Raw genomic sequence first — 17,809 nt, 5'->3', positions numbered from 1 at the left:
CGACCCTTCCCCAGTATCAGGCCCCCCACCTCCAGTATGAGGTGTGGCAGCCCTACTTGTCTGATACTCCTGAGCACACTCAGGCAGCCCCAGAGCAGCAAGACAATAGCTCTGGCAGGAGGTGCATCTTTAGGAATCACCTGCGGAGCAGGAGCAGCTGGGGTTTGTTTCAGGTCAAGGAGAGACAAAGAAAAGGCACTTGTGCAGGAGGCAGTGGAGGCTGTGGGCACGTTCCCCCAGCTCTGCTTCCTCCCCGTAGGGGCTTTGCTCTCCTGCTCTCTCACAGGCCCCAGGGTGGTGTCCTTCCAGATTCACGGTCTCCTTGATATCTCAAGCCCAAGTCCTGAGTTGCGTCCCAGTCCGGTGTGGCAGAGGGCTGGGAACACCCAAGCTCAAGGGCTGAAAGGATCCCAGGGGAACAGCCGGGCCCCAGCAAGTGGCAGGGCAGGGGATGAGGGTGGCCGCCCACAGAGGGCCCCGGAGCAGCACTGGAAGGAGAGCAGTGATGCCTTAGCTCACTCGGGGATGCTGCCCAGCCTGGCCCTCAGAGATGTTACTGCCAGCAGCTCTGGGGATACAGGAAGCCCGGTGAGTGACACCACGCCACCCAGGCCGTGTGGTGGGCACTGCTGATCATGGCCTCGGTTTTCATTCTGGTTCTAACTGTCCCTCCAAGGGCTGACGGGCTCCTCTTCCGAATGGCACAGATATTTTCTTTATGTGGGTGAACACATCCCTTGTTTCTGTTGGCGCTGTTGTCGCTCATCGTGTGTTTTCCTCTTTACAACCTGTGCTTGCTGCTCTTCCAGTTTAACTTAGGAGCAGCCCTTATTTTCTGCATTTCTAGTTGTCAGCATTCACTGGGGCTTTCCAGGTGGCTCTAGGGGTAAAGATCCTGCCTGCCAATGCAATAGATAATGAGAGATGTGGGTTCGATCCCTGGGTTGAGAAGATGCCCTGGAAGAGAGCATGGCAACCCTCTCCAGTCTTCTTGCCTGGAGAATCCCATGGACAGAGGAGCTAGTGGGCTACAGTCCCTGGGGTCGCAGAGTCAGACACGACTGAAACAGGTTAGCACACACTCAGGTTTTAGTTCAGTCACTCAGTTGTGTCCGACTCTTGTCACTCCTTGGATTGCAGCACTCCAGGCTTTCCTGTCCTTCACTATCTCCTGGAGTTTGCTCCAACTCATGTCCATTGAATCATCATGCCATAGAGCCATCTCATTCCTGTTTCATCCACGAGAGAGGTGGCTGGGGCTCGGCAAAGTGCCTGGTCCCACTGGGTGGGTGTGAACCTGCCCTCACCACTCCCTAACCACGTGACTGTCACTGTGTCCTCCTCTGTAAATCGGGAGGGGGCAGCACCTGCTTGGTAAGGGGCACACACAGCATCTGGTACATAATCAATGCACCATTCATCTCAGCATTGTATTTACTACTAATAGGGATAGCATTTAATAATCTGCTCCTTTTTCTCTCTTGTCACTTAACTGTGCTCCAGACCACATCTGCTTTACTTACCCCTGTACATCCCACACCCAGCACAAACGAGACTCAACAAATTTGTGGCTGAAGAGGCCGGAACATATGCTGTCCTCAAGGAGAGGAAGCTGAGTGATATGGGGGCCTGATGATAACCCTGTGTGATGAGGGGACCCCAGGAGGACCTGTGTGGCTGTGGGGTGGGGTGGGGGGCATGAGCAGAACCCCTGATGAGCTCCTGGGGATGGGGAAGGTGGCAGGAAGGAGGGCGGGCTGTTCCTTGTGGGGTGTCCACAGATTGTACCTCACCCCTCACTGAGGAGCACTTAGGCCGTTTCCAAACACATGTCACTGTTAGGATGAAACAATCATCACCCAGCTCCTACTCAATCAATTTCGTAGAATATGTTTCTAGCACTGGAGTACAATCATCTGCTTTATTCATTCCATGCTCCGTTCATCCACCCATCCAGCCAGCCATCTGTTCATCCATCCACCACTCACTAATCAATCCATCCATCCACTCTTAATTCATCCATCCATCCAACCATCCACTCATTAACTCAGCTGATCATCTCAGACCCATTGAGAAGACAGACGCCTCCTCCACTCCTGATCCCAGGAGGACCCCCAGCGTGATTGACAGGAGCTTCGTGGGGACGACAGGGGAGACACAGAAGGGAGATGCCTGCAGGCCCTCCTCCCTCTGAACGGTGAAGCACCCACCTGGTCCTAACGCCTCCTTGCTGGGGTGTTCAGGCCGGCCCTTTTCCTTCTTGTGAAACAAGCGGCTGATGGAGGACTTGATGCCCTTCTTCTCTGGGGCTTTGTGCAGTGAGCCCTGGCTGCTGGTGCTGCTGCTGGGGTTATTCCTGGGGCTGTCCTGAGAGCCTGTGGAGCTTCGGGCAGAGAAAACGACCTTTAACTGGCACCCTTGTGCAAACACACACCCCTCCACAAGAGCTACTGATAGAAACGGGCACCCAGCAACACCCGCGCCTCAACCTCGCAGCTGACAGTTGGAATCTCCTTCACCAACCACACTCCACAGGAGCAATGCAGGCTCCCGGCCTCAGACAACCGCACCGGGAAGCTGAGATTCTCTGCCTCGAGCTCTCCCATGAGGAGGGCTTGACTCCAGGCCAGCTGGTGCAGAGGGTGCTCTGACCCTCCCTTAGAGTCGCTGCTCGGCAGGTGACGACGCTCCAGGAGAAGACGAGCTCCCCTGCTCTGGGTAGTTCCCCCCGCCTCCCACAGGGTAACTGTCCCCGGCCGTGGCAGGAGAGCGACGGTCACCGTGCAGGGCTGCTGGTCAGGTGACCACACATGCCCTCCATCGAGTGCTGCCTGGCTCAGGACGGGAGCTCAGCAAGTGGTGGTCTGAATGAGGACAGTGTCAGTCACAGGAGGGGACAGGGTCTCCTGAGAGGAGACCCCTGCAGAAAAGGGAGGGACCCTCAAAAGCGAACCCGAGAGGCACGGGGCCGTCACCGTCAGGAACGTGCCCCAGGCTGGGCAGACCTCTACCAAGAGCAGGAAGAAAGCTCCCACAGGAGTCAATCTGTAGAGATGGACGTTTTCTAAAATCACTGAGGTCACTGAGCTCTTCTTCCCCAGCACCTGAAGTTCACCACTAAACACAGGCACCGAACTCAGTGGTATTCCTTTAAAATCATCCTTGCAACTCTTTCAAGACAAGAGGCACAGGGCTCCTGAAACTGACGACGCACACACAGGTCGCTTACTTGTGGGCATCCCTGAGGTCCTCATGGGTGGCTGTGCGCAGCGCCCCCGTGTGCAGGCGGCCCAGCCGAAGGGACCGCAGCCAGGCGAGGGTCACATTTGATGGCGGTCTTGTCATCTCCTACCTCTTCCCGTAAAGCTGGCAGCTGAGGGAGTGAGGTAAGTGTCAAATTGGCTAACAATAGACTGTTCTGAAAAAGGCAATCACACAGGCTTTACATTATAACCAGAAACTTATTTGAAAATCTATTAGCTATGCTTTCCCCCAAGTACAAAAAAACCCTTGTTCTAGCTTAATGCCATCTTAAAGGACCGTCTTATTCAAAAAAAGCGGGGCTATGGGGCAGCGAGAGCATCTGACTGAGTGCAGAGACCCCGGACGGGAGCCTCCCTGCAGCCGGCCTCGGCCCTCCCTGGAATCCAGCGACCAGATGGCCCTGCGGGGCAGGACAGCAGAGCGATGCTGGCACCGTGAATCCTGCACGGCATGAACTGCCCTGATGAAAGGACTGTGCTCATCGCCAGATGCTGCTCAGAAGCACCACAGCTAGAGTACAAAACCTCTCAGCAAAGCCGTCCAGACCTTTCTGTTTGAAGGAGAAAAGGACACAGCTTGTGCCACCATCCAAGATCATTTGTAGTGATGATGCAGGTTACTGGAACCCATGACAACAAAAGAAACACAGAAAAGGTACCTAACCCCTCCACGTGAACACCATGTGCCTGGATCATATTTCTCGGTAACATACAGACTGGGGACTACCCACTGAAGTACTTACACGCAGTTCGAGTGTCATTCGCTCACAGTGGTTTCCATAAGGCACCCCCAGGTCTTCACTAAAAGATGATCTTGTATCACCCTAGAGGGGTGGGAGGTTCAAAAAGGGAGGAGATATATGGGTACCTATGGCTGATTCATGTTGAGGTTTGACAGAAAAGAAAATTCTGTAAAGCAATTATTTTTCAATTAAAAAATAAACTAATTAAAAAAAAAAAAAGAAGAAGATGATCTCTCTTGGACTCCCAGCGTTTCCGCTGGTCCTGGGTGTGAGGAAAGGAAAGACAGTGTGGGAACAGATTAACCCTGCAGGGTACAAACAGGTCTCACTGATACATTTCGATGTGTGGTTAAACCAGGGGAGGTTTTAGGAAACATGCACGGCATGTATTGTTATAAACAATGAGTGCGTTGTTTTAACCAACTAACCTGTGCCTTTTTGGTGGGATTCTGTAAAGAATACTGATCCCGTGCAGCCCCACAGGAGCTTGGTGACAACAAAGTAACTCAGTGCAAAATACAGCTGAACTCATTTAACAGCAGCTGGATAAACTGGGCTCCCTCCCCTGGGCTCTAACAAGAACCCTCAGACAACAGAAGGCTACAAAGGCTAGAAATTTTCCACATGGAACTGAACAGGGATCGATCTCAAATTCAAGTTAAAATAAGCATTTATAAAAATCAGAAAACAACAACGAACGCAGCAGGGAAGTGACACACCTGGGTTGACTATGGACTCAGTGGAGACAAACACCTGCCTCAGAGTCAGGGCCCAGGCTAGCCCCTTCCCCCAGGCCTCCTCCCGAGGAAGGCCTCTGGGTCTGCAGCCTGGCTGCCCTCCCCCAGGATGGGAGCTGCCCCACTGGTGCCACATGTGGCTAGGAAGGGCAGTGCCATGTCCTCGCTGAACAAGAGGGCAAAGCAGGCCACAGAGCAGGCGAGCGGCACACCCAGGTCACCAACCCCAGGGGGACGGCGCTGCTCTGCTGTGCTCAGCAGAAGGGCTCCCAGGCACTGAGCTACCTGAACTGGAGCGCAGCCACCCCAGTCCTGCGGGAAGGCCCAGGAGTGCTCGGTCAGTGTGCTGGGAGCAGGAGAGGGACAAGGAAGGCCAGCCCTTGGGGCACTGGACTCCAACAACAGGGGCTCATCCAAGTGACCCGAGGGGAGAGGCAGAGAGCTCCCTCCTGATGCTCCCTCCATCAGGGATGCCGTGATGGACACGAGAGCCTCTGGAAGAAAGCGGGCTGGACAGCACCATGGTTAAGTGTCCAGGCTCTGATCAGACCAGTCCGCACCATGCTGCTGGGTGTGAGAGCCTGGGCAGGGTGCCCGGCCTCGCTAAGCCTCAGTATCTATGTCTGCTGAATGGGGATAGCAGCAGCCTGGACCTCACCTGGGGATGAGATGACAGACTCGGAAAGCACGTGCCCGGCACACAGAGTCTCCTGCACACTGCTACCCACCATCATTAAATTGGCTTCCCACAAATCTAACATCTATGGCTCTGATTCAGTCATTTCTTATAAGAAAACACTAAGCGGAAATTCCATGGTGGTCCAAAGGTTAAGACTTGGCACTTTCACTGCCGGGACACTGGTCTGATCCCTGGTTGGGGAACTAAGATCCCATAAGCTGTGCAGCATGGCCAAAAGCATAAGTACAGAAATTAAAAAAAAAAAAATACTATGTCTATTATAAACAAGCATGAGATGATCAGAAGGCAAACAAGTGGGAGAAAGGCAAACTGTTACAACTGTCCCAACGAATGACCTATTTCCAACAGAACCATCAGCACATTTTAAGTGCTGGGTGAGTTTCATCACTTCCATTAAAACATCAGTTATTCACCAGGACATAACTACACAGTGTTCATTCACGTTAAATGATAAGGACTCTTCAATACTTCACAGAGAAACAAAGGCCTGCTAAATTACTAAATAGTTTACCTTTCGACGCTGCTTCCTTAAATCACTAGGCTGATAGATGCATGCAAAGAAATGAAGAGAAACCAGATTTATTGTGACTTTGAAGCTAAAATTTCAAGAATCCGTAGAGGTGAATACAGTAAAGCAAAAATGATGGCAAACATGTAAGTGACATGAAGATTTAGAGAACATGTGACTGGAAACAGAACATTTTTTTGACCACAGAAGTTAAATAAGCTATTCAAGATTTACTAGAGAAACACTATAAATTGTTACTCAGGAAGATACAATTCTATTACAACATCATGATTTATTAAAGCATAGCATTCTGTACAACAAAGGGCCTTAACAGGTGTCTATTTTCAGCCAAATTTCTCTATAAGTTAGTTTCTCTTAATCAAAAACATGTTATACTTTAAATTATTAATTTAACTGATGAGGAAGTTACCATAATATCTATTTTAACACTGAACAAATCTAACCACCTCTTGGACATTAATGTAAAATCTTTACATAGAATTTGATTTAAAACTTCTCACAATAAATTCATTAAAGCAAGTTCCCTGTGAAAATATGTAAGAATGAAAGCTAGCATAATAGCAGGTGCAGTCTTTACATTTTATTAACCATAGAAGATACTTTTTTAACGAGTCTAATAGAGACATTAACTGTGCAAAAGCTGATGAGATTTACAGTCTTAAAATACAAGCACCAACACAGAGAGGATATTGTGTCAGTTCAGTTCCGTTCAGTTGCTCAGTCATGTGCGACTCTTTGTGACCCCATGAATCGCAGCATGCCAGGACCCCCTGTCAATCACCAACTCTTGGAGTTCACCCAAACTCATGTCCATTGAGTTGGTGATGCCATCCAGCCATCTCCTCCTCTGTCGTCCACTTCTCCTCCTGCCCCCAATTCCTCCCAGCATGACAGTCTTTTCCAATGCGTCAACTCTTCACTTGAGGTGGCCAAAGTGCTGGAGTTTCAGCTTTAGCATCAGTCCTTCTCAGGACTGATCTCCTTTAGAATGGACTGGTTGGATCTCCTTGCAGTCCAAGGGACTCACTCTCAAGAGTCTTCTCCAACACCACAGCTCAAAAGCATCAATTCTTTGATGCTCAGCTTTCTTCACAGTCCAACTTTCATATCCATACATGACAACAGGAAAAACCATAGCCTTGACTAGATGGACCTTTGTTGGCAAAGTAATGTCTCTGCTTTTGAATACACTATCTACATTGGTCATAACTTTGCTTCCAAGGAGTAAGCACCTTTTAATTTCATGGCTGCAGTCACCATCTGCAGTGATTTTGGAGCCCCAAAAAATAAAGTCTGACACTGTTTCCCCATCTATTTCCTATGAAGTGATGGGACCAGATACCATGATCTTAGTTTTCTGAATGGTGAGCTTTAAGCCAATTTTTTCACTCTCCTCTTTCACTTTCATCAAGAGGCTTTCTAGTTCCTCTCACTTTCTGCCTTAAGGGTGATGTCATCTGCATATCTGAAAGTCCATTAATTCTACACTTAAGAGGATCATTTCTTTATGTAAGCACAATCTCATTTATGAATTACACATGATATGTAGTTTAGGATCCATCTACATATATTATGCTTATAACTGTGTGCTGCTGCTGCTAAGTTGCTTCAGTCGTGTCTGACTCTGTGCGACCCCATGGACTGCAGCATACCAGGTTCCTCCGTCCATGGGATTTTCCAGGCAAGAGTATTGGAGTGGGTTGCCTTCTCCTGTAACTGCATAGTGATACACCAATTCAACTTACTGCTATGGGGGGAAAACGCCATTTAATGAGACATGAAGACAAAGCACAAACCCGACTAAGGGGACACACGCTGTGGACCACAGCACGGCTATGACCAGAGCAAGTGAGGGGATGGAGGAGGGGAGATGGATAGGTAAACTACAGCCTCGGGGGCTGGGGGGGGGATCTGGTTTCATGACAACTAGGCAGATAACAGGATGAGAGAGGGAATCAAAACCAATGATGAAAGCAGACACAGTGTCAGAGAACTCCAACAGCAAGGAAAACATACAGAACTGTTCTTTTCTAAATATTCGGAAAGAAATCAAGCATGAAACCGCAGAGAAATCATCAAAGAATTTTAAATATCAACTAATTAGCCAATGATGCAAATTATAAAAACAGTGTGTCAAAAGACCACAAAATGGACTAGTTACCACTTCACAGGCCGCTAAAATGATTCATGGTTAATTTAATTATAAGCTGACTAACAATGCAGCTAACATGAAATGGGTGGTAACAGAAAAAAGAGACAATACAAGTCCAGTTACAAAGCAGAATGTTGTACACGTGATTTCATGGGGTAAACAGCAATGCACTCACAACACCTAAGGTAAACACGCAAGAAAGCTGGAACATGTGCTTTAGAGCCGCACACTCTGTCACCAAAAGCCCTAGGTCATCATCCCAGTTTTAGACTCGGAAAAGTGAGGCAGCCCAACGTCTTCCCTGGGGCCCTGGGCTTTTAACCTGGTTTCACACGCAGAGCTGGCCTGAGCGCGTGGCGAGGTCCATCAGCAAGCAGACCAGTGTAGATTCTTTGTTTTGTTCCCACCGCATGCCCTGCACCCTGAAGCCAGGCATCCCCAATGGAAAATGTGCTGTACGGCTTTCCCATGCCATGAGAGCTGCCTATGGTTACTTTCATGAAGCTGTCTGCTCCCTGAGAACAGAAACTTCCCTGCAGCTGCTGTGCCCAGCACAGGCCAGGCCCAACGTTACAGAGGCAGGCTCTGGCTGAGTTCATGATGACGTGCTAAGTAGTGGTCCAAATATCAAGACTAATTTGTCGCTGTGCCATTGTGGAATGATTAAAGACGAGGCAGTTTGAAAACTTTTAGACCTCTGAGCATAGCAAATGTACCTGATTTTGTTCTGGGTATAAAGAGAAAAAAACAAAAAACAAACAAAAAACAGCGTGCTGGGGGAGGGATGTGGCAGGGAGGAGGCAGACACATACCAGAGTCATGATGCCCAGCTGGTCTCCCTCCTGGGCCAGGCTGTGCCACCTCCTTCTGGGCTTGGGCAGGGGTGGGCAGGAGCCAGCATGCGAGGAGGTGGGAAGCAGGTTGAGGGAGCTCACTGATTTAAAATGACGGAGGCTGCCTAAGCTCCCCCTTCCCTCCCTGCTCTCAGTCTCCTCGGCCCACTGCTCTGTGTTCTCCTTCTCTTCTTCAATCAACCTAAAATAGAATAAAATGTGTCACCTGCCTTTGTCAGCAGAGGAACCTGTCTGGACAATAAATTTGGGCTGGCATTCTGTGTCATGATTAGCAAATTCCAGAAACAGTTGCTCAATGAACATCTCAGCCAAAAGGTTCTACGTTTCCTCTTTTGAATATTCTCAAACTAAGAATAACTTAGCGTTGAGTCTTACAAACTGGCCCTGATCATTCATGCTTGATTTCACTTATTTACTCTAACATTCTGAAGGGGTCCTGGTGGCAAGTCTCTTTCCTGTGAAGAGATACCTCACGCTGACAACCCTTACCTCCCCTGCTCTCAGGGCAGAGATGCACGTCAGTGCCTCAAGTCTTTTCCACTGGGAATCAGGAACTCTGTATAATCAAAACAGCAATTCACAAACAAGCTGCAGTTTCTAAACACAAGTCTCCAGACCAGATGAAGTGCTGAGTTGATCTTTTTTTTTTAAGGTTGTATATATACAAACGCATCACTTGATGAAGTTCTCCACCAGCTTTGTGTGAGTTTCTGGATTCATGTCAATGTGCTGCATTAACCTAGAATTCACAGTTTCTGCTCTTCTCCCCTAATGTGTGGTGGATGTTTTTATACAGCAGTTTAAATACACGATTTTGCAAATAAAATGATTTTCAAATTAAAATACAAGATTCTTACAGGAAGTAAACTCTCCAGCTTCACTTCTACTCATACATCTGGAAAGTTTTTCACTGTTGATAACAAGTTGATGGACAGAATTGACCATTTACATCAAGTCAACTTGTCGCATGAGGAAGAATCACTTTTACCTGACAACTTGCTGTAAAAATAAAAATATTAATATATAACCGTTCCATACTTCCTGAGGGGATGCAGAAAGACCATCTTTCTGAGCTCATCTGTACACGGCCCACAAAGCTGTCTGTCTTGGCGTCAAATGGGCAGGCGACACCACCTGCATTTGCTGGTTGTCCCGTTCACCCCCTGCCTTTCCCCCGGAGCATCCCACTCGGCCAACAGGAACGGGCACCTCGGCCTGGGCTGACGTGATGAGAACAGTCTGAGAAGCAGCTCTGCCTGGTCCTGTGCAGGGTCACTGGCATGTAGCCACTCTGAATGTGGACTCGGGACACGGGCATAGCTGTGCGGGTGTGGCACCAGGCAGGCCTCGGGACCCCCAGCCACCTGGCTGCACCCAGACCCAAGGCCCCCTGCTCACTACGAGGCAGGCCTTTGGATTCTATCCTGTTTTCAAAATTGTTATAACTGCCAAGATGGTGTTTAAAGAAAACATCTTAAATATACTGATGAGATGAGAAAAACTCAAACACATGTCCTTGGACCACTGTCTTACAACAAGCCAATCTTCACACTGCATTAAGTTAAAAAGGAAAATGCAGATCTGAGTGGGAATTTGCCAACCCCAAAACCCCAGCTTTCACCAGGTGGCTTTTCACCAGAACGTGGGGGGCTCTGAGGGACACAGGAGGGTCCACGGGCCACAGGGGACACCGCCTCGGCACCTCACCCACCTTGGGGCTCAGAGCTGAGGGGGGCACCCCACAACGCCCCCTCCCCCACAGAGTGCTGACACCACACCGTGGACAGAACGCCCTGGCTGACCGAGCTTTGTAATCAAGGGCCATCTCAAGACTGAAAATTCTTGAAGCAAAACTGAGGTCAGGTTTCTTACTATGGAACACTCAGACGTCCCTAGGAGAAGACACCTCCTCAGAGAAACGGAGTTTCTGGGGAGCTGAGTTCAGGATTACCCACCGGATCTCTTCATTGATGGTGTCCAGCTGCTCCTGCATCATCATGGTCAGAGTCTTGGCATCGGCCTGCCTGCTGGGCGACAGCTGAGTGGCCAAGCTGAAGAGGGTGACCCTGTCGCCCTTGTCGTCAGACACGCCCTCGTCACTCTCAAACGCCTGGGCCACGTCGGCCAGCATGCTGGCTTGCTGCGTGCGCTCCCGGTCCTGCTCCTTCAGGGTCTGCACCTGGGCATGAGAGGACCACGTCTCGTCAGCGACATTCAGGGCAGCTCAAGTCTATCAGGAACTGAACCCAATTTTACATGGAAGCCCTGACTCTGGATAAATGGGCCATGCTCATGAGACACTGCTATCTCTTAAGCGAACAGGACTCAAGAAACAGGCAGGGGGAGAATCCAGTTCCTAGATGGCCTGGTGACGCTCAGGTCTCAGCATGGACGGCAGGCAATCCTATGAGGTTATTCACAAGGGTGGGCTGATGGAGTCAGAGACAGAAACTGAAAATTACAAAAATACATCCATGCCTCCATCAGCCAGGCTGGAGGAAAATAAAAAAAAAGAACCCTTCAGCTCGGCAGCCGCTGGGTCCCTATCAGCGGTCATCACTGGTACCAGTTCACCAGAGTGTGCCGTCCTCGAAGGCTCCCAGTCCTCTGTTTCCCAGGCTGGTCTGAACACCCACAGAGAGGCGCGAGCAGGGGCAGCCAGGAGACGGGAAGGCCGGCCCCTCCGCGGCTCTCCTCTCCGGACACAGGCCCTCGGGCTGTTCTGGGGGATGGCTCCTCGCACCGCAAGGGTGGCTCTGTCATCAGAGACACATGGGATAGTGCCTGCGGGGCCCCGTGCCGCCCTCCCGCTCTCACACCTCACACCCTTCTCTCTGAAAACGTCCCCCCTGCCACACTGTCACCCAGGTCCTGCCTTCTTTCCCAGACATGACCTCAAAGGAACTGAGGGGCAGCCTCGAGTTGCTGGCTTGCTGGCTCCCTGTTCCCTGTGGCCAGTGCCCCCGCCTCCTGTCTTCGTCACGACCCCGCCCCAGGGCTGGGCTACCCCATTCGCTGGCTCTAGGACCACCTGCCATCATTCCTGCTCCCCTCCAGTGAACCAGCTGCCTATGGGTTCACCCCCATCAGCCCGGTCGGCATGTCCTCTCCCTTCTCTTGCCTTCCAATCGCACAAGGGGAACCAGCAGATTCCTCCTCCAGGGCTCCCTGCAACGCCCACTGCAGGTCTCTGAAAGCTCCTTGGGAGTGGCCTCTACGGTCCCCCTCCCCGCCCGGTCTCCACTTCTCTGCCAGCAGGCGGTGAGCCCCGCCCTACAGGGCAACTCCCCGGGGGCTCGAGGAACCCATGTTACCTCATCCTTGTCCTCCCCCACAACACCCCCCCCCAGCATGTCTCTCCCTGGGCTCCAGGCCCTGCCCTCCCTGGGGTTATTCCTCAGTCCCTTGTGCCCCTTCTCAACCTTGGAATGCAGGATGCCCCACAGCTCTACCCTTGCAGCCCATCTCTCTCCACCAGCACCCGCCTGGTGACTTTACCGTGCTCGTGCCTTTAAATGCCATCTGTATGCCCATGACCCCAAGTCCACCCTGAGCTGAATGAGCCCTCTCCCGGATGCAGGCCGGAACACTCAGCTGTTCTGACACGTCCCCGGGACACCCCATGGGCTCGTCCACCTCAACAGGGCTGAGGCCCGGCTCTTAGCTCCCCGCCCTGGCAGCCCTCCTCACCCCAGGAAACAGGTTCTGGCCTCGAGCTGCTCAGGCCTGAGCCCAGGTTCCTCCCTGATGTGGCCTGCTCTCTCCCTTGTCCCCGCTGGTTGACATGAACCTTTTTCTATCTCCAAGTGGCTACATCTCTTCCTGCCTCGGGGTCTCTGGTTCAAGGTCACCTCCTGGTGTCACCTCACTGGCCACCCTGTTTACATACGATCGTCCCCTCCTCCTTGGACAACTCAGGCACTCTGGTCTCCTTTCCCTGCTCATTACTGTTCAACAGGCTGTGCGGGTTTAAAAAGGGGTCCACAAATTCTTCCATCCTCCTCCCTTCAAGAGGCAGAAGGGGCAACTCCTGCTCAGCCCCTGAGCGAGGCAGGACTTCGCAGCTCACTCTCGCAAACAGAAGTGAAGGTGTGCGGCCTCGAGACCAGGGTGTGAAAGGCCCCAGGCTAAACCCCTTACTCTCACTCTCAGAGGGTGTTCCGAGGAAAGCCAGGCCATGGCAAAGCCACACGGCAGGGACCTCGGCCTGTCCCCAGCAGCCAGGTGAGTCTGAAAGCCTGCCATCCAGCCCTGGGGTGCCTTACCGTGTCTGTGCCCTCAGGAGGCCCTGAACCAGGCCCGCCTGCTACAATGCACAGGCACTGGGGACTGTGAGCTGCTCCCTGGGAAGTCACTAAGCTTTGCAATGATTCGTTACGTAGCAGTGGATAAAGGACACACATGGTTTTTAATTCACTGCTGGAGTCCTACTTCTGACCATGTCTAGCCCAAACTAACTGCTCACTGAATGTGGAAGCTCAAAACACAGACATGTATGAACAAATACATGGCATGAATGAGGTGAAAAGATAAAGGCACTTAAACTTCCAATGAGAATTCTCACTATAAGCTGATGGATATGTGTATCCATTTACTCGTAGGACGATTTCAAAACTGTGCTAATTAGTACCATGCTGGGCCTCACAGTAGGCCACAAATTATCAAAATTGGTTAAGGAAAAAAGAGCATGCCTTCAAAGTAAACTCTTAGCCAGAAAAAGGAAAATGGGAAGACGTAAAGCGATCTATCAGCGCTTTGCTCCAAACCCACCTCAGGACCACAGTGTGAGGGGGCAGGTGCCTCACAAGGTGCCCACCAGGGATGGGAAGGGGGCGGCGGGGTCCTTGCCTTGGATGGCTCATCGTGCAGCGCTGCCAGCCGGCCTTTCTGGGGGCACCGCAGCACCGCCCCGTTGCCCAAGGAGTCTGCCGGCCGGTCCGCCACAGGGAACCTGAGGTCCGGGGCGCTGCCCAAGTGGGGTCGGCTGAAACACACGGGGAAGAAGAGCGCTGTGAGAAGAAAAGAGAGCTCACTCTGTCAGACGAGCCAAAGCCTGTCCATTTGGAAGATCGGCAATTTCACAGCAAAAGGGCCCCCAGGAGGGCACTGCCCTCCTGGCTCCAATAGCAACAGGCCGCCCACTGCTCTGCAGACACTCAGGGCTCATCCCCAGCAGCTGGAAAACTCCCGTATGTGGGGAAGGCAGTGCTGACGCGAGGGTGTGGAGCTGACTAGGACAGGATCGGCTGTCTGGGGCTGGGGCATCCAGGGTCCCCCTGGAGCCCGCTCTCAGGTCCCAGGGCAGAGCCTGCACCTGCTCCGCTTTCCCCTTGGCACCCCACCTCCCCTTCGGCCCACGCCTGCTCTGACCTCCCTCTCCCACAGGAAGTCTGTGGATCACAATCACTGGTGTGCCTGGAACACTGTCTGCACCGCTCTCAGTGTTTTTAAAGGCGCCTCAGACAACCCACAGCAGAAAAGCCTCGGACCCACAGCTCGGAGCTGAGCACCATTGGTGTCTCCCATTAAAGCAGAGGTGAGCATGTCACCAGACTCTGGGCTGAACAAGGCCCAGCACAGATGCTCAGGCCCTGAGCACTAAGGCCTGGGCCTGCAGGTGCCAGGAGCTCACTCAGCAGGGGCCTGCTGGGAGGTAGGGCAGCCCCGCCTTGACTGTGAGCCGCCTGCACTGCAGGACCACCCGGGCTCTGCTCAGTCTTGTCTCTGGGACGAGGGTGGTGCCTTCATGTGCAGGAGTCCCTAAACCCAGGAGACAGGGCCTTCCTCCGAGGACAGGACACCCCATACGTCTGCAGAGTGGCCAGGGCCGACCACCAGCTCAGCCTGCTCGGGGTCACACGCTGCTCTGCTCGACGGTTTTGCGAACACTGTGTTGCACAGGAGATGGAAGTCTGGAATCTCCCGGAGCCACACCTGTCTTCCCTCCCGTCTCCCCTCCCTCCTGACAGAACTGTTCCCTTCTCTGCTCCACTTCCACCCAAGGGCCTGGGGCTACAGCACACTTGGGAACTGAGTGGGGGGTACAACACAGTCCCGCTGTGGACTGCGGACCCTCGAGGGTCCTCTGAGGGCCACAGAGGCCTCTGGGTTGGGTCGACCCCCAACCATCACCTCCCAGTCCCCTCACGGGGTGCAGCCTCCATCTCTCTCCCCCTCCTCAACCAAAGCTCTTTCCTCCAGGAGAAGGTCTCAGAGACAAGGTGACCAATTCCTCTGGGAGGTCCCACCAAATACGCCGTGCCTGCCCTGCCTGTGAGCCAGTTTTCAGTCCCCACTCCCTCCCTCCTGAGGCAGCACAGTGGCCCCACCCAGCCCACACTGCCCACAAGCCCCACTCTGAGGCCCCACCTGTGCTGCTAAGTCACTGCTGTGACCCCTCCAGAGCTGCCTCCTGGAGACACCCCTCCCTCGCATCAGCTGCTGTGGCCCACTGTCTTCAGAGCACAGCAGCTCCTCCTGCCCCGTGGCTGCTTCCTCTTCTCGTCTCTCACTCTCACTGACACACACGGGACTGGTGACCAGGCCCCAGGCTTCTCCATCTGAAGCCCCCAATTGTGTCAGGCCTCGGTTCCTGGCACCAGGTCCCTCCTTGTTACCCAAAAACTCCCAAGAGGAGGAGGCCGTGTCCACCTCCTCTTCCTCCACTGTCTACGCAGTCCTCCTCACACTCACCTCGTCCACCCTGGGAGTAGGGTTTCCCCACCTCTGACAGCCCCAGCCCCTCACCCTGGAGGAGCTCTGCCACCAAGTCCGGCCACGTTCCCTCCTGTTCTACAGGGCACGTGCTCTCCTTGAACTCCACCCGCCGTGGTTTCAGACACAGGACCAGTTTCTGCCTCTGCCTTTGTCTCAGATGACATCTCCTTTTCTCTAGAAGAAGGCTGGGTGGGGGCTCTAGACTGCGAGGATCGCCTAAGCACACAAGCACAGAAATATGCATATGGGCTCCAAACTGTCTCCTAAGTCAGAATTCAAGCAGTAGTCCATTTCCTACAGATGAATGAATGTCACCAGTAAGCACTTAATAACCTTTGCTAAAGTTTATCTCTCACTTGTGACCATTTTCCGTGAAGAAGCCAAAGAAACATTTAAATAATAAGAATTACCGCCCCTATAACAACGAGGAAAAAAAAATCAGGATGCTCAGTAATCTGCTCGCCTCATTCACAAGCCAGGTGATTCCTCCCACCGCAGTAAAAAGACTACAAGTCATTAACCTTCTGCAACTCTTCAGAAACATCAGTGTCACAGTCTGTCAGGCCCCTCAAATGAATACGCCCAAATATCAACTGGTCGGCCCCCTACTTCCAAACCTCTGCCTGTGGTTTTGAGTGTTGTCAATCCTGTGACGACCACTCTGTGGTACCAAGTTTGACCCTAAGGAACGATGCTTGTCTCTTCCCTCTAGCTGGCCACGAAGCTACAGGCTCCTTGAGGTGCGACCATGAGCAACACCCAGTCATACTGTCCACACACCAGACAGGCCCTTGTCACACTCGACAGCGCTGAGGGGAGCTGCCCGGGGAGCAGCCTACCTGTGGTGGAAGGGAGCCCCTCACAGTCTCGTCTGGTCCACTTCGGCTCTCAGGGTTTCCAGGTTTAGAATCAGCTGGTCCTACGAAACAGCAAATGACACAGCCTGCACCGCTTGCTTTCTGGATGTAAAGTGACTTGCACCAAAATGTGCAGAACAGGTTACATCAGTAGGTATCAACTCCCAACATTTTAATTCTGAGAAAATGTTCTCTAAGAGTCCCTAGCAAATACAAACACTCAGAACAATATTAACCCTTATAAACCATAATGAAGAGGAAGTTCCATCTCAGGTGTAGAAAAGGTTTCTCTGGAGGAAATATGGCAAGCCATTAACAACGATGAAGTCTGTAGAGAGAAGCTGGACTTCAGGCGGGGGGTTCAGGTCAGGGGGACATGACTCACTCTATTGCTCTCCCTCCTCTCACTGCTTTAAACTGTTTCCATGGAGCTCACCTGCATTCCTCACATTCATTCCTCTACAGCCCACTTCACTTGCTCATGGGGTAAAACAAGTCAAATGGGCCAAGTTTGTGAGTCACTCAACTCAACCTGGAAGCCCTGTGCTGTCGGCCATGGCAGTCACTCGCCTCGTGCAGCCCCTGAGCACGTGAGACAGGCTGGTGCGAAGCCCGATGTGGAAATCACACAGAGGATTTCAAGACTCGTGGTGAAAGAAGGACGTCGAGTAGCCCATTGGTTTTTAGGAAATTTTAGATTGTGTAGGTGGCTCGTATTATCTTTCTGATGCACAGCACAGTCCACGTGAAAGGCTCACGTTTTGTCTCAGCTTTCAGGTGATCCCAGAAAGGACTACTCAGAATTCTGAACCACACACAACAGCCACACACTCTAAATCCATCTATAATGCAAACACAGTCAGTGTTCAAAACCAGAAGTGCTATACGTGTTATAGCAGTGGATTAGCCATAAGGAAAATGTAACTCGACTTCTGCTAAGCATCTGCTCAAACTCATGTCCATTGAGTTGGTGATGCCGTCCAACCATCTCATCCTCTGTCATCCACTCTCTTCCTGACTTCAATCTTTCCCAGCATCAGGGTCTTTTCCAATATGAAAATTCTTATTAAAAAACTGGAAATAATTACCTCAAGCAATTCTTAAATGCAATAACAAAGTTGCCAAGTCTGTGTTTTATAAAATGAGCATCAATTTCAAGGTTTAAAAAGCTGTTTTAGGGCCTACTGTATTAAAAAAAAATGGAGAGAAGACAAAAGAATGATCTATTTGAGATTGGCTCTGTATGAGAAATTGCTG

At 51.7% G+C, this 17,809-nt stretch overlaps 1 protein-coding gene across 1 annotated transcript; it reads right to left on the bottom strand.

Annotated features, from left to right (window-relative positions):
• LOC139178152 (liprin-alpha-1-like) lies at positions 1-11,562 on the bottom strand. Its single transcript, XM_070774968.1, has 6 exons — positions 10,934-11,562; positions 8,937-9,159; positions 4,007-4,087; positions 3,230-3,373; positions 2,211-2,383; positions 1-899 (listed from the first exon to the last, which is right to left on the bottom strand). The coding sequence occupies exons 1-4, from the start codon at positions 11,107-11,109 to the stop codon at positions 3,251-3,253; spliced, it is 603 nt and encodes a 200-aa protein (XP_070631069.1). The 5' UTR covers positions 11,110-11,562; the 3' UTR covers positions 1-899; positions 2,211-2,383; positions 3,230-3,250.
• Positions 11,563-17,809: the final 6,247 nt, after the last annotated feature.

Source organism: Bos indicus, chromosome 21, assembly GCF_029378745.1.
Source record: "Bos indicus isolate NIAB-ARS_2022 breed Sahiwal x Tharparkar chromosome 21, NIAB-ARS_B.indTharparkar_mat_pri_1.0, whole genome shotgun sequence".
Classification (NCBI taxonomy): domain Eukaryota; kingdom Metazoa; phylum Chordata; class Mammalia; order Artiodactyla; family Bovidae; genus Bos; species Bos indicus.
This window is presented reverse-complemented; position numbering and strand designations above follow the sequence as displayed.

Coding starts and splice junctions, on each gene's coding strand:
- LOC139178152 (XM_070774968.1), bottom strand. CDS start 11,109: ATGCTGGCCGACGTGGCCCAGGCGTTTGAGAGTGACGAGGGCGTGTCT. Junction 9,160..10,933: donor ACCATCAATGAAGAGATCCG/GTGGGTAATCCT, acceptor ATTCTATTTTAG/GTTGATTGAAGAAGAGAAGG. Junction 4,088..8,936: donor AGCTGGGCATCATGACTCTG/GTATGTGTCTGC, acceptor CCACCCCTCTAG/GGTGATACAAGATCATCTTT.